General features: G+C 38.3%; 1 protein-coding gene across 4 annotated transcripts in view; it reads left to right on the forward strand.

The window, feature by feature from the left end:
• LOC142194791 (complement decay-accelerating factor-like) overlaps positions 1-12,506 on the forward strand; it is an 86,224-nt gene extending 73,718 nt beyond the window's left edge. For 3 of the 4 annotated variants that reach the window (XM_075264154.1, XM_075264156.1, XM_075264157.1), the window contains 2 exons: positions 1,588-1,668; positions 7,187-12,506. In XM_075264154.1, the coding sequence (XP_075120255.1) occupies positions 1,588-1,668; positions 7,187-7,271 (166 nt within the window). In that variant the 3' untranslated portion in view covers positions 7,272-12,506. The remainder of the gene's footprint in view (positions 1-1,587; positions 1,669-7,186) is intronic. The other variant, XM_075264155.1, reaches the window with a different exon arrangement.
• Positions 12,507-14,855: the final 2,349 nt, after the last annotated feature.

Consider the following 14,855-nt stretch of genomic DNA (forward strand, 5'->3'; position numbering starts at 1 on the left):
TATCATATTTATCATTTGAGAGTATGTGTGTGTATGTATGTGTATATATATATATATATATATATATATATATATATATATATAAAATTTATTTTTCTCTTCTGGAAATCTAATAAAGTGTGTCCTTATAACTTCTATTCGTCTACAATAATAGCATATATTCAGCTACTTACCTGTAATAAAAATTGTAATTGATCTCAGAAAAAATTGTATGCTGTGCAATATAGGCTTTCTTTTAAAGAGATTCAACAAGTGCTGTGTGGAACAATATGGCATACCTTTGCAAATGTCTGCAGGTTGGTTGACATATACAAGTTAAGGTTATAATTGAATGTTATATATCAAGTTAATGTTTGCAAAGTGTATTTCTGTATGAAGAGAGGTTTTCATGGCTATATCGCCATAACATGCCCCAGAGATGGGGAGTGGACAGAGCCGCCTTACAATGCCATGCCTACCATCTTTTATTCAAAACCAATTGCTTTAGCTTTTCTGAAGACGGCATCCACCACTTCACCAATGTTTGTCAACATATATGCCTTTGCAGGGCATTTCTTCTCTTCACCTAATAGTTGTGCAATGTCTTTTTGTCCTAGTTTGGCTTCAGAAATACAATTTCATAAGTGATGAGTCCAGATCACTGGGATATATTTTATGGCAACTGGTGATTCTCCCTATTCCGCATGGTGTGAAGCTTCTCTTTATTAATAATAAATGATTATTTCCATTTGAGAACTGGCTCATGTTTTCTGCTGTACTGTTATCAAATCTGCTTGTAGGTTCATCAGATGAGGTTATACGATTGTGGGAGAGAATAAGACTTGATATTTCAACCATCAGTACAGCACTAAATATGATCCTGGCTCTATGATTTCATTCTGATTTTGGGTCTGAATTGCCAATGGGAGCTTGTGTGAAATGGGAACTTTTTATTTTTAAGGAGTTTTTTTTTTTTTCTTCTAATATTTCCAGTAACATAACTTTATTTCTTTATTTTTAAAATTGACTTTCGAACTTTTTAATGAGTTTAGTCCAATTGGCTTATTCACACATCATTGATTTTTGTTTTTTCAAGGAGAGCACCCAGAGCCATTAACTTCTATATTTCTATTCAGTCTTACATTTATTTATTTTTTTGTTATTTTTGTCGTTTGTGCTTTGCTTTGAAAAAAAAAGATTTGTAAACAAAAAAAATTGAAGAATGTCCTCCTTCCACTGATGTCTTGTTCATGGACCATTGGTAGGAGGCCTTTTCTGTAGTTCTGACTTTTTTCAGTGGTGTAGACCTTCCTTTTTTTTATAAATTGGTGTGATAAATTGATGCTATACTATGATAAAGGGACATTATCACATATGAAAATTTGTCCATTTTTCCAAGGTTGACAAACTGACATTGATGTGTGAATAAGCCCTTTTATTTATGACTTACGCTAAGAATACTCAATACTAGTCTGGTTACAGTTTTTTTTAGTTCTTTAGCCGCATTAGGCCATCCATTATTATTGTTGTTATTCACACAAAAAAAACTCCTTAAATGAAGTATGGTGATTTTATTAGCAATATTAGCATTGTTTCTTCTTTATCCAGTACATATTTTTGTGAAAACAAAAATGACAAGTTCAAGACTGTACAACAGCAGGAGCTCAATGAAACAAATAATACCAAAAGGTATCTCCATTCTTACCCATATGCTATTATTGGGTTTTCCTGGCCTAAAACATTGAAGGCCTATCTTTAGGGGTCTGGTATACCTTGCAAGGATTATCTAGGTACAGCCGCTCTTCTGTGTGTGTGGCTGAACATGGCATTACATCTCAGCCTCACTAATGGGGGACAGACCTCCATTGATCACACAACGATGGTTTGTCAATGTTTTGTTCTTGGAAAACTTTTTAAAGACTTTCTGTAAGCTCTTTGGCAGTGTCCATGTCTCACTTCATCGCTTGTCCTCCTATGTTGCATACTAACAATATATAAAAGCAATCATTATATTAATAATGGTGTAAATGTTATATAAAGAAAGGTGGCAGTAGTGCTCCCCTAGTAGGGTTAGAAAAAAGTATAAACCTTTTTTTCCCCCAAACAATATATACACACCTCAGTATGACCCCTTAATAATTTTTCTAAAGTGGCCCATAGACGTTCAATATTATTGTGCAATATTTTGGTTTGTACAAAAGATTGTACCATATGGAGGCGATATTGAAGGTTGTGCAATACATTGCGCAATCGCGAGCACAGACGTGCAACCACATTGTGCAAACAGTCCCCGCCAGAAGTCAACATGTTGAGTGAAACTGAATTGTGTTGCGTGATAATTGCTGTGACCGCAAGTCATAAAAAAAGGAAAGAAAAAAGGCTCGCAGAAAGGTCGAAAATGGACCAAACAGTGGTTTAGTGATAGGGAGAAGTTCACCCACGACAAATTACTCAATGAACTGAGCATAATTGAACCAAATGATTTCCGCAACTTTGTACGAATGGACGGAGAATTATTTGATGAACTCCTCGCTTTGGTTACTCCTGAAATCGGTAAAAGGAACACTATCAAGCCCAAATACACATGCATATGCATCACTAACACAAAAAATTGCGCAATATTGCCAACAGACGGCATAATATTAGCCGTTTGCACAATATATTTTCAAGATTTTGAACATCACACAATATATTGCACAACCTTTCAATATTGCCCACATACGATCAATTGTATTGCACAAACTAAAATATTGCGCAATAATATTGATCGTCCAGGGGCCCCTTAAAACTACAACTTTCCTCGCAGTATGAATTTAATTTTAAACCCAATCTTGGTATATAGTTAGGTTCAGAAATATTTGGACAGTGACACGTTTTGGTATTTTAAACGTTTAAGCCCAAATTGATGCTGTAATTGTATCTTCAGTATGTTTTAATAAAGTGCAGACTCCATTCACATCCTAAGTGGAGGAAGGGATTAGAAATGATAGCTCTGAAATATGTAGCTGCCTCTTTTTCAAGGACCCAAAGTTAATTGGACAATAGTCTCAAAAGCTAGTATCCAGGGTGACTATCCAGAAAGCCTCTCTAATGAGATTCATTCTTTTCCTGTCACCTCCCCTTTTTGGGCGACCAAACTCAAGACCCAAAAACAAGCAACAACTGAAGACAGCTGTACTAAAGAACTCGTAAAGCATCATAAAGGAGGTTCCAGACTTCAGGCAGCCATTGCCTCCAATAGTTTCTCTACAAAGTATTAAAAATGAAGATTTTAGTTATGATAATATTAATTTGTCCAATTAACTTTTGAGCTCCTGTAAGGAGTCTTTATAGAAAAATTCCTTATCTCTTCACAGGATATCTTAGTTCAGTCGCTTGTATTAAACCTAAAAGGCTAACCTTCAGTTGCATCTTAGTTGTTTCATTTCAAATCCAATGTGGTGTCATGTGGAGCCCAAGTCATGAAGATTGTGTCACTGTCCAAATATTTCTGGACCTAATTGTATACCTACATTACTTCTAGTAGTTCTGCTACATCGGCATAAAATAAAACCTGGTCCTTACAAATATTTGATTTTCGACTAGAAGCAACAGTCTTTTGAGCTTGTATTTTTATTTACTCTTCAGTTGCTAAAATTGATCTAATTTATGTAACTGATTTATTTATTTTTCATAGTAAATTGAAACAATGGGATAAAGAAGACTTTGCTTATACTTGGTGTTGGGGCTTCCTTTTGATAAAATTGTAGTCCAAGAGGTTTTCAATTTAAAGATGGTTTTAGAAAAATCTTATTACTATAACTGAGAAAATGAACGTCACAGATTGACTGCTGCTAAGCTGTCCCCATTTGACAGTATAACACCTCTGAGTCGCATACAGTAAGTCAGACTGGTTACAATAGATACTGACTTTTAGCCAAGGTCTACTTCAGAGGTCCCCAGGCTGTATCTCTATGAACCCCCTCCAGAGGTTTGTTGTGGGGTTATAAAGGATATTCATAAAAACATTAGCTCATCCATCTTTGTGATGCAGGGCTGCCTCCCAGGTAAGCATAGTCTGAAAAGCAGTGTCAGAAACCTTGTTTTTAACCCGGACGCTTGTTGGAGATTACCCTTCCAGTGTCGAACATTCCTTGCTTTACGCAAAGGGATTGTTAAAGGAGTTGTCCAGTTTCAGAAAAATAAAGGTTTGTATAATAAAAAGCTGTACAAATTTATAGTATACTTTCTGTATCAATTCCTCACGGTTTTGTAGATCTCCGCTTGCTGTCATTCATTCTGCTTACTCCCAGTGGATAAAGATCAGTCCATGGTCATGTGATGGATACACAGGTGCTGCTCGTTATAATCATAGCACAATAATCAGACATCTGTCCTGTAACACGCTGTGCACCCGTGTGTCCATCACATGACCTTGGGCTGTCAATCACATGACCATGGACTGATTTTATCTACTGGGAGTAAGCAGAGTGAATGACAGCAAGTGGAGATCTAGAAAACCACGCAGAAAGCGTATTGGAAAAGTGTAAAAGTTTTAATTACACAGACAATAACCTTATGTGCTGAAACTGGACAACCTTTTTAAGCACCTTGCCTATATCAACCAGTCTGTTTTTAGATTACTCACATAGGCACAAGGCAGAATCAGAACTACAGAAAGTCCAAATGGAAGAGATTGTTGTGAAATATATATAAAATGTAACTTTTAATAAATAACATTAAAAATAGTCCTGCTATAAGAAGTAAAAACATGGACCGGTAGATATCAATATAAAGGTAAAGTGATAATATATCCATAAGGCAAGGCACAGCAGCCTTTATATAGAATCGCACCCTGTCTAGTGTATTTTTGTACTTCTTTATCTTTACTGTCCCTGTATTGTAAAGCCTATCATTATTTTGAGGCTTCTCTCACTTTTGGTCCGGCTCGCAAAACACATTATACGTCTATTTATACGGCTTCATCTTAAGTGGTGAGTAGCTCTGGTTTAATTTTCTTGGAGGCCGCCATGCCTTGCCTTATGGATATATTATCACTTTACTAGAGACGAGCGAACAGTAAAATGTTCGAAGTTCGATTCGAGTAGTCGCTCAACACTCGACTGTTCGATTGAATATCGAACCCCATTATAGTCTATGGGAAATAAATACTCGTTTAGGAGGAAACCACTATTCGACTCAGGAGGGTCACCAAGTCCACTTTGACACCCCAGGAAATGATGCCAACACCCTGGAATGCAACTGGGACAGCAGGGGAAGCATGTCTGGGGGCATCTAACATGCTCAAGTTGCTGTATTACGTCGGGATCCCTGTTAGCTTGCGATATGCGTAAGCTGACTTTTTCCCATAGGAATGCATTGACCAGCGTTGATTGGCCAAATGCCATACAGACTACAGCATTCGGCCAATCAACGCTGGTTCTGCCGGAGGCTCGTCTGTGAGGAGGCGGAGTCTAATATCGGACCAGAATGGAGACTGCTGTCGACAGATCTTAGACTCCGCCTCCTCCAGCAGAACCAGCATTGACTGGCCGGATGCTGTACTCTGTATGACATTCGGCCAATCAACTCTGGTCAATGCATTCCTATGCCAAGATGTAGCAGAGCTGGCTGTGCGCTCAGCTCGGCTACTCCGGAGATGAGCCGATCTGAGCGCACGTTCAGCACTGCTACACCAAGAACTGCTGCTACACCGGAGAACCGCTGAACCCTTCTGCACACTCAGCTCTGCTTCATCAGAGATGTGCTGAACCCTGCTGCACACTCAGCTCTGCTGCATCAGAGATGCGCTGAACCCTGCTGCACACTCAGCTCTGCTGCATCAGAGATGTAGCAGAACTGAGTGTACGCTGAATCCTGCTGCACACTCAGCTCTGCTGAGATGCAGCAGAGTGGAGTGTGCAGCAGGGTTCAGCGCACACTCAGCTCTGCTACATCTCTGATACAGCAGTGCTGAGTGTGCAGCAGGGTTCAGCAGTTCTCCGGTGTAGCAGCGGTTCTCCGGTGTAGCAGTACTGGCTGTGCGCTCAGCTCGGCTGCATCTCCGGAGTAGTCGAGCTGAGCTCATGGCCAGCACTGCTACATCTCAGCATAGGAATGCATTGACCAGCGTTGATTGGCCGAATGCCATACAGAGTACAGCATTCGGCCAATCACGCTGGTTCTGCCGGAGGAGGCGGAGTCTAAGATCAGTCCACAGCAGTCTTCATTCTGGTCCGATCTTAGACTCCGCCTCCTCACAGACGAATCTCCGGCAGAACCAGCGAGAGAAATGAGGCATAAAACCCTTCAATAGCAAACAGTTGTTTCCCTTTGCCACATGCTATAAAATGCAGCAATTTGATGTAATCTAAACGCCACTTTGTCTGCCTTGTACATAATATACGTCCATTTCATTGTATTGTGGTAGCATCTTTCTTTCTTCAGAGCTCTTGTTCGTGACATCCTCTTGCTGAGGGTTTCTATTCAATCCCAGAGTGGTTAAAAGCAGACATGTTGCCCACTTGAAACCTCAATATTGTTGCCAGATTTTTTCCCACGTAACCCTCACTGCTTGCCAGTTGCCTGCGAATATCACTATGTTTTGTATCTAACTATTGTCTTAAGTGTGTATTTGTTTAATCACATTTGTGCTTCTTTGCAACCATTTATCAAAGTGTTAACTCAAGATGCTGCGTCACCTGGTATATAAATGTCTCAGAAGAACGCTATTTGTATTAAAAGGCCGTCTTGCAAAATGATTTTGCAACTGTTCACTTTAGCAAACTATATATTCTCTTATTCTCTTTCACAACTCTCCTAAAACCTATAAACTGGGAAGCTTAAGTCCTTCTAGCTCCATATTGCCTTTGTGACAATATGACTATTAAATGCAGATGAATATTTTGTTTGAGTGCTGAAATCCTCCTTGAAATGACTGAAATGGTGGACACACACACATTACAGTTTAGAAAGTTTTTGCCCTAAATTATATATCAAAGAATATACATAACAACGTTTTCTTTTGCAACTATTTTTGTTGGCTTATGAGGACTTAAGCTACTATTCCCGGACCACTGTATTTTATATTGTCTTAATCTTTTCTTAAAAGATTCTGAATTCTGGTACTTTTTCTCGTCTTTCTTTTTCTCTTTTCAGCTTGGAATTAATGATGTTTTTGTACAATCTACATGTTAATGGTTTTCTTTTTGAAAATTCCTTTTTTTAGGAAAGCCAAATGTGATACTACTGATGTGCAATATACTGCCTGCAACGATACACCTCTGCGAGCCAAAGAAGATGCAATGGCATGATCTTCTGAGCAATGGATCTATTGTAAAGCTTTGTCATTAATAACACACTGAAGAGTGGGTCAAACTATTATGTTTCATGAATGTAACTTCTTCAGGTGGCTTCTAGACGCTTCACTTTGTGATCAAAGATTACTGTGCCTAACGTGCCTATATACTCTCACTCGGCTCTAAGAGTAAGTTAATGCCACAGAGAAGGATACAAATATTGCAGCCTAAATTTTTCACTTTATTTATAAAAAGAAAAAAAAAAAAACTTTCACTATCAATATACCCGAGCTTTCTGTATTGTACATAAAATAATGTATATCCTAGTAAACATTCTATTGTGAAATAATTGGAAGATTATGAATAGTTTACTAAGAGACAGTACATAGAGTTGTCAGAAGGGCACACGTGGCATATGGTCTGTACAGCATTTAGGAATTTTACAATTTCCCATAACATATTTATACCTTGTACACTGGCATATTTTTCTAGATAAAAGTTTCCCAGCCAGTATACGTGATTATACGTTACTTTTATTTTTGTTTAAATCCTTGTATTAGCAACTAAAACCCCATGTACTTTATACATTGTGCAGTGAATGTTGCTAAGGGGTTTAAGTTGCCAATGGGCGCAGGGACACGGACATTCTCCATGACATTATACGGGTGCCTACTGTGTTATACAGCTGCCTGCAACTGCTGGGATCAGAAATACCTCTGATCATAGGCTTTTAACCCCTCAGACACTATGTGTAATAGCAAACACAGCATCTGAACATTTAGAATCACCCTCAATCCTTCCTAAGTGATTCTATTGTGGGGTGCCAAGGCAGAGTGCAATAGAACAGCAGGACGATAATACTGAAATCTATTACACAAACAATTGCATGTTTAAGACCCCTATTGGAACTAAAAAAAAAAAAAAATTAATAAACACACTTTCCATTTATGATGCAAAGATATTAGCAAAAAAAACCGGAACTGACATTGTCGCATCCGAGAATTGCTATTCTCGTGGTTCATTTCTTGTCCCCCAAAAATGGAATAAAAAGTGTTCATGTATACCTTGAAACAGTACAAATAAACTTCAGCTCAGCCTACACAAATCATAATACAGTGTTTTATGTCGAGTTGTATCAGAATACAGTGATGTAAAGCAAGTTTTGCTTTACAAGTTTAGCTTTTTTTTAAAAAAAGTAATAAAACATAAAAGCTCTATAAAGTTGGCATCGCTGTAATCCTACCTTCCTGCAAAACAAAGCTAACTGGTCATCTACACAATGTGCACTGTTAACACAAAATCCCCAAACATTGTCAGATTTGCCTTCTTTCAAACCGTAGTTTTTCTTTTTAAACATTGTTTTCACTTTTTCATGCCTACCATAAAAATTGGTAAATGCAATAGTAAGACCGTCCTCAGCAGTATGACATACATATGAAATCTGGCCCATTCATACCAAAGATTGTCTTCTGATAGAATAAGTTTCCTATTTGTACTATTAAGAAAAAAAACAAACATAATAGGACCCACAAAAAATAAGCTGCCATACGACTATATTAACAGAAAGAGGTAAAGACAAAAGATTGAGAAAAGACAAAGACTGGCTGTCTTAAAGTTTTAAGGCTGAGGCAACATGTTGCAGAAGTGCAAATCCTAACTTTTATTGAAAGCAAATTATAAAATAACAAAAATACAAAACCAGTGTTGTTGTGCCCAAGGTAACGTGTCAAAAAGAAACTGATAAAAACACACTGAGTGCTGGTTCATGTATTGTTTTCCTTGATCCAGGACTCCTAAATTATACAGCGGGCAACCAATTAGAATCAGCCCAGTGTATAGCAATCCAGACGCAGCTCTCCCTAAGAGGCCCCCCAGGAATTTACCCCAGGTACGAGGCCTCCTGCTAGACAAGCTATCTGATACAGACTGAAGGCTAGGCTCTTGCCCTGAACTAGCATGACTCTTATGCGTTTCTCCTTTCTAAAAGGTTCATCAGAGGTCAGATATTGTAAAATACACTGGGCTAATTCTAACTGGTTGCCCGCTGTTTAATTTAGGGGCCCTGGTTCAAGGAAAACAATATATGAACCAGCACTCAGTGTGTTTTTATCACACTTAGTTTCTTTTTGACACGTTACTTTGGGCACAAACCACCAGTTTGGACCTATGAAATACTTCATTGATTTGTTTTGATGATTAGGTTCCACAGCTACACGAGACCTTAGCCTTAATAGTATCCACTAAGAGTAATGTCATTTGTGATCTGTGCACTCCGTTCCAAGGCGTATTTCCAAATATGCAACAATTTCTTGAAGGGAAGGTTCTTTTGTCTTGTTTGGTTATTTATAATGATACTTTGCCTAATACAAGTGACTCTTGGTCAGGACGTTTAGATCTCTCCAATGTGTTTGACGCAGCGTAAATGATTAGAAGGGCATAAAGCCCCACCAGTGACCTGACCGTTCTCTAACAGACCATAAAAACTACTTTTATTTGTGCGTCTCAAGAAAAAACACATGTAATGTAAACGGGATAACAGTGAAGTGAGTTGGAAACTGTGTTCCTTATTGTTATATTACTATTATTGTGTTCATGTGCTGTTAACTTGCCCTTCAAGCATTACTTAAGATTGATTTTTTTTTTTTTTTTTTTTTGAAGATTTGAATTTAAGATTTTTATTTAATTTTTTTTAAACAAGTTACAAAGGAAAGCTGTTTTTATGACCTCTTAAGGAAAGGCTGGGTCACTAGTCATACTTTTATGCCCTTTTAGTATTTTTTGCAGTGGTATTTTGCTGTAGCACATACCATATGTTTGTTTGTGGCGAGTTGTTTGTAATGTTAGTAGAGAAAATATTATCGAGATATTTATGTTGTAGTTTTTCTTGCTTTTCATTGGCTGAATCTGCTGGCTGTTCAGTTATATAATTGTAGAGAATATTAGATATCTAGAAAACGTGCCAGCACATAACAGGACACTTTATTTAGTCAAGAAGAGTGGATGGCTTAAGTTGGTTAATTTTCCGAATTTCCCTATGTCGTCATTATTATGTACTCTCAGCCTTCACTCTCAGGTGACTTTCAAAGCCTCCATTGCTTCCTTACAATTGTGAAGGAACTTGGCAGCAGGATGTTAGATGTCTGCTTGCTGTAAATCGCTGTTCGCTTGGTTTCCAGTTGCTTTGTGTATCAGAGTTATATGTTGTAAATGAGAATGAATAGAAAGCGTTTCATGTGTCAAAAATAAAAATGTGCTTGGACTAGGTAGCTGATCATGGCTTACTATTCATCCAGTAGGGTTGTGATTGGGATAGGATCATTATATGGTGCGGTATCTCCTTGCTTTAGCTATCCAGTGATTGTCATGATTGTCCAAAGACATCACTAAATGTCTTATGAGGCATTAATGGCTTGCGTTATATGGCAAACTAGATCCGCATTTAAAAGGGTTGTCTGGGATCTGATGCAACCAGCACTGGAGGGGTATAAAACCTATATAAGAGATAAGATAAGATAATCCTTTAATAGTCCCACCTTGGGGAAATTTCAGAATATATACACCAATACTTACCTGCATTGTGCCCTTCTGTTCCTGCACTGGGTCAGCCATTATACAACAGTAAGTGGTGAGTCCAGTGAGTGTGACCTTACCGCTGCAACCGCTCAAGGTGACACTGGCTCAGCACAGGAACAGAGTGGAGGATGCAGATAATGAGTGTGAGTATGAGTGCATATCTATTTTCTGGTTTCATTAACATTTCTGATTTGACATCCCCTTCGCCTGTCACCCGTAATGTATGTATATTTAATGATAAACTGCTGCAAATTATTGCATTGAGACTCTTGATTTTGTTATGCTGCACATAGTACCTAAAAGATATATATATTATGTTGAAATGAAGGAAAGCAATATACTCGCCTTAATGATGCCGAGGAACGTTCAAAAGGCTTCCTTGTTTTTTTTTCTTAATTCTTTTAATTCTACTTTCTTTTTTAATGCAAGTTATGTAATGAAGCTTAATATTGAAGTATTTACTTTTCTTAAGTCTATAAAGATCTGCCAGCTTTCCTGTCTTAGTACTGTATTACCCATAAAGTAACAATCCTGGAGCACCTTTTCTTAGAACTCTGTGTTGTCGTTCCTCTGTTATTCCTGCTAGAAATGTATGAATAAACTAACAACTTGGTGTTACCTTGTTTTTTGTAAATGAGTGACGCTATCAGATCATCCTTCACACGAGTAGTATGCCCAGTTATCCGTTTATTCGTGCATTTCTAAGGGACAGGTGCTCCAGAATTGTCACGTCATGGGGAGGACAATTATTCAGACGGCCATGATTAAATCTGTGTGTAATCTGCATAAACTAGACTTGCACTGTGGAGCACAGATCCATTGTAATGAATGGTGCCATACAAGCTTAAGTTTTTTTTTTTTTATTGTGGACCTTGGTCTCATGTGGAACAAATTGAAGCATATCCTGTTACGGTCTGTTTTTTTCCAGACCAACATTGGTCCGTGTCAAATGCAGTTGTCCTCAGAATACATGCTGAAAATAACACTGAGCTGCTCGTCTTTTTTTCAATATTATTAGGTTTGTAGAGATACCACAGGTGATTAAGGAAAAAAAAAAAAAAAAAAAAAAAACCTGTTTGTTTAAGCCCTTAGGCTCTGTTCATACAATGATTGATGTATATGTTGGAAGATATAAGTTTTTTGCTGAATGCATCTCTATTGAATAGCTGTCTATTCAGTACAATGAAGATTATGCTGGTGCTTACCACTATGACAAAAGCCAAATGGACCCTCTATGGACACATTGTCACAAACTTGTTTGAATGTGCTTGTAATACTACAGTTATCCTGTGTGAGTTCACGCTGTCATCTTCTGTTCTCAATTATATTCTTTTATGAATGAAGAATATCTGAAATATTTTATTTCATTTGAGCGTGTGTAAGTAAGAGTACATGCCTATTCAAGTAAAGGGAAAGACACAATGTGGTTTTGTGTCCTCAGTGATATGTACAGTGTCCTACTGTACATCCATACTGTATCCATTGGAGAGGAGGGGTATATTTGGCTCCATCCTACTGTGAGGTTATGTTGTCCATGTAGTATTAGTTGCATCAATGTAGAAGAGCCAAAGAATGTTTTTGATGGGCTTAAAGTAAAATGTTGAAGTTATTACTATGTTTTTATGATTCCTTCCTTCCTTTATTACTTTTTGCTATTCATTTGTTTTATTCTAATAAAACTTGGATCGTATTTCCAATTTCTATTGTCTCTCAAGTGTGAAAATGGTGTTTTCAATGTTTCCTCGTCTTTTGTCTGAAGTCCCTGCAGCACATTGTCCTCAGCTACAAATACATTCATGTAATTCTAGGTTTATACCATGCTTTTTACTAAGGAATCACATGCAATTTATAATTGTTGGCATACAGGTGAAACACATTTTAATATATAGTGGGTATCACTGCAGTCTAACCTGAAAATCTCTAGTTTACTGGCGTAGTAGAAATTTACTACTCACAACTGCAATTACACAAACATGTGCTAGCCACTGATCCGTTATTTTCTATGGCTTCATACAAAGACATATGTATTATCATGGACCTAAGTATGGGGTCAAACTCAGAAGTCCTATTCCTATCTGTTTTGTAGCCTGGGCTCACTGCTGGAAACTAATGGGTTTGTTCAGGGCACAGACTTTACGTGGATCCATGTGCCATCTGTACCATATACCCACGGACCCATAGTTGCAAGCATTTGTGTGAAAGTAGCCTAAAACTGCTTGCAATTCTAAAGTAAAAAGGCCCCAAGTAAACCTAGCCTAACAGAATGCCCAAGTGTTAATATTATTGGCTTTCCCACATCCATGCTGAAGTCCAAAGCAACCAGAAGTATTGTACAGGGTGGGGCAAAAAGTATGAACCGGTTTTGACCGGCTAGCGCTCAGCCTGTGGTGGTGGTGGGAAGAGGGGTGGGGCCTTGTTGTGGGAGTGGGAGGGTCTAGTCAGTAGCATCCATGCCTTGGACGGGAGGGCATCGTGGGTTTGCTGTGAGGACGTTTTTCAAAATGGCCGTTCTGTTATCACCACGCAGAGGGCCTTCCGACTACACTTCAATATCCCTGTTGGGGGTAACGTCCCTGGGGGTAATGCAATTAGACGTTGGGCTAGGACATTGGAAAAAACTGGTTCAACAGCAACTCCTTCAGCAATTGGAAGACCCAGAACAGTAAGAACACCTCAAAATGTCATCCTGGTAAGAAATGCTATTGAAGTGTCTCCCAACAGGACGGGGCTACATCCCACACTGCTAGGATTTCAATGGCGAGATTGAGGCAAATGTTCCCCCAGCGCCTTGTCTCTGTGAGGGGTGACGTAGAGTGGCCTGCGCGCTCACCAGATTTGAGCATTTGTGACTTTCCTTCGGGGGTACCTAAAGGAAAAGGTTTTTAAAAATCGTCAACATACCCTGGAAAAACTTAAGGACAGAATCAGGGAGGAAGTTACGGCAATACCCATCCAAATGTGCAGAAGAGCTGTTGAAAACTTCAGAATTCGCCTTCAAGAGTGTATCGCAGCTGACGGCCGCCATCTTCCTGATATCCTCTTTAAAACTTAATGTAAAAAAAAACTAGATTCTGAACTGAATTAAGCAATATAAACATAATTTCTGTAAGTTGAGTTGTTTTTGTTTTATATCCCTTTAAAACCGATTCATACCTTTTGCCCCACCCTGTATAACCAAGAACCGCCCTGGTACAGATGATTAGTGGAAGTCCCTTTTAAATTATTCATATTGAGTCTAGCCTTGACCTTTTACACTCAAGTCGTACTCAAGTTATCTCCTTAAGTCAAACAATGTTTGGTTAAAGACACCATAGCCACCTGGAAGATTTGCCATAGATTTAAATTGTCCTTTCAAGCTTCCAGATTCTTCATGCTTTGGGATAATCCTATTTTTCTGTACATAAGCATAAATAATCTTTAGGATAATTACAGGTTTATTTGATACATACTTCAGGGGCTCCAAACCAGATTCCAATCATCCCCTAATAGATTTCTTATTTTGGTGTTTTGGCTCCAGAAATTGCATAATTATTTTGTAAAAGTTCAACTAACTCGTGAAGCTTTTATCGGGAGGGAGGGGTTCCCCTATCTCATAAGCTCTTTCAGGAGTAAAACATGATCTTGGGGAAAACAAAGTGTCAAACAATGGAAGGGTTAGAAATTCATTCTAGGTTTATTCCCTCAACTGTGGATATGCCATACCACATTACATCATGTAACAGATAGCAAAAGCTGACTTGCACAACTGTAATCGGTTATGTGATCGTGTACATTCGTTCTTGAGGTGTGTCACATAATAGCTATGTGGAATATTGTTTCTCTTTGGAATATTGATACTCTTGTTAAACCCTAAAATATTGCTTTTCTATCTCTCATCGCCCACTGGGTTTTTTTCGTTGCAGATTTTGCTGCAGTTTTTTGAGCCAAAGTCAAGAATGGCTACAGAAGAAATGGGAAATATAGGAAGTACTTTTACTTCTACCTTCTGCTCAATCCACTCCTGGTTTTAGCACAAAAAAAATGCAG

The sequence above is a fragment of the Leptodactylus fuscus genome, chromosome 2, assembly GCF_031893055.1.
Source record: "Leptodactylus fuscus isolate aLepFus1 chromosome 2, aLepFus1.hap2, whole genome shotgun sequence".
In the NCBI taxonomy this organism is placed as follows: Eukaryota; Metazoa; Chordata; class Amphibia; order Anura; family Leptodactylidae; genus Leptodactylus; species Leptodactylus fuscus.